The following is a 2,007-nucleotide window of genomic DNA, read 5'->3' as shown; positions in this document are numbered from 1 at the left end:
ACTGCTGTCACAGTGCAGACACCAAGAGTCAGAGAGCAGAGAGAGGACCTGGTGCCCTTGAGCTCTGAAAATATGCTCAAGTTGTTTATAACGGTGTAGTAGGGTAAAATGATCTTTCTTATGAATCTTTGATTTCATTAGATTTAAATAAAATTATATTAGAAAACACTGACAAGCCCACCATCAAATTAGGATACTGAAGTGCTTTCAGAAACCCAGCTCTGGTTTGTTCTGTGCACCAGCGGATGGCCGCTGCCACTTTCCCTCTCTCTCTAACACGAGCAAGCGAGCGCTTGCTTTTTCTTTCTTACCTAAGAGCAGGTAAACCCGGGAGTCCGTAATGTTTAATGGAAACATTTTATTACTCTATGAGGAATAAAATATCAAGCTAAGTCATCTATGCAGCTTTAAAGAAGTCTTTATTATTGACTCAAAGTGTACAAAGTCTAGGAAATTATATGCGGCACTCTAAAAAGACCCCAGTGACTAAGAGAAACAGCAACCTCACTGGCAGCTTCAATGATTAAGATTCACATACAATCACCGTGAATTTCCCCACACAAACCAAATGGGTAAATTCAAACTAATTATTATTTGCAAAACAGCAGCGGGTCTTATCTCTCCTGCCTGTATCTAATGTTACCCATTATTGCATGTTTAGTCTGACGTCAGAGTGCTTTCTGTAGAACGACAGCTGAGGCGGGGTGAGCACCCACAGGAAGGTGGCTCTGAGCGGGCATTCAGGCAGTGTGTATCCCAAAGAGCACGCCTGCAGAGGGACACAGACTTCTCTACAGGCAAGAGGGCAAAGTCGCATTCAAGTTTTTTTTTTTTTTTTTCCTTCAGTAGAAATGTTGATTTATTTCTCCTGTTTAGAAAAAAAACTTTTTTAAGCCAAACAACAGTGAACATTTTCAACGAATTTCCTCAGGAAGGCCAAGAAAGTGGCGTTTTACTAGATAGGAGAAGGTCCGAGAACATAGCTGGTTATTATCAAAGGAACTTTCTCTAAATAAACTGTTCACTTCCAAAGTAAATTCTCTGGGGTTATTTTTAAAAATTAAAGCTGAAGCAAAACAAAATAAAACAAAAACAAAACCAGATTTGGGGCTCCATACTTATGTTTTCAGAAAACTACAAAGACTTAAAAAGGCAAAGACTCGAGGAATGGACCAAGAGAACATAAGCACAATTACAGAATATTGGATTAAAACGTACTTACCCAGACTCTCAAATATCATACATCTCCATTAGGTAGGCTTTAGGCACCAAGCCAATGGCTCCCTTCATTTCTCCTACCCACCAGCCATATCTACTGTATTCCTAATTGAAAACAAAACACAGTATTAACCATTGGGGAAAGCAGTGTGGTTTGTATGCACTTTTTAGAAATGTTTCTTTTTATAAAGCTACAAGTGCTGGAGCTGCAAATGGAAACATTCCATCTTTTGTGTTTTTGGACAAACCCAACCAAAACAAAAGAAACAAACAGCAAAAATACCTCCAAACAAACAAAAAAGAAACAAAACCAAACCTGTTGCTGCTGACAAGCATTTCAATTACTGTACAACACAAACGGTTCTCCTTACTGGGTAGACTGCAGAAGCAGTTGCACGCTGAGGAACATGGGAAATGAGCGCAGCACGAGCTACTTTCCCGGGCTCCCGAGCTCTCCAGACGGTAAAGCCGTGAAGCTAGAGGGCTGCATGTGACTTCAGGAAGCTTCTAGTCTATCTATCTAGCAAGGATGAAAGTCACCTGTGGGGATGGGCGGGCACCACACAAACTAGGAAGTCCTAATTAAACCCAGTAGTTTGTAAATGGATTCCTTGAAAAGAATAGCCCAAAGCCTTTCCTGTCTCTTCTCTGGTCCTGGATGCCTATACTCGGGAGGAAGGGTGAAGTAAAGGGGCTGGTAGGTTTGCTCGCAGAGTGGAAGATCAATAGGAAACAAAAGTCCCTCTAGTTTGAAAGGTAGAATATGAATCTGTGAACAGAATGACGGAT

General features: G+C 41.0%; 1 protein-coding gene across 2 annotated transcripts in view; it reads right to left on the bottom strand.

Moving 5' to 3' along the window:
* Window positions 1-400: 400 nt before the first annotated feature.
* The window catches only part of SKAP2 (src kinase associated phosphoprotein 2), a 152,039-nt gene continuing 150,432 nt past the window's right edge, over window positions 401-2,007 (bottom strand). For both annotated transcript variants that reach the window (XM_080932622.1, XM_080932621.1), the window contains 2 exons: window positions 1,223-1,323; window positions 401-868 (listed from right to left, as the gene is read on the bottom strand). In XM_080932622.1, coding sequence (XP_080788748.1) covers window positions 1,231-1,323 — 93 coding nt within the window. In that variant the 3' untranslated portion in view covers window positions 401-868; window positions 1,223-1,230. The remainder of the gene's footprint in view (window positions 869-1,222; window positions 1,324-2,007) is intronic.

Source organism: Micromys minutus (assembly GCF_963924665.1).
Source record: "Micromys minutus genome assembly, chromosome: 18".
Lineage (NCBI taxonomy): Eukaryota > Metazoa > Chordata > Mammalia > Rodentia > Muridae > Micromys > Micromys minutus.
Note: the sequence above shows the minus strand (reverse complement) of the source record. Positions and strands in the feature narration are given on the sequence as shown.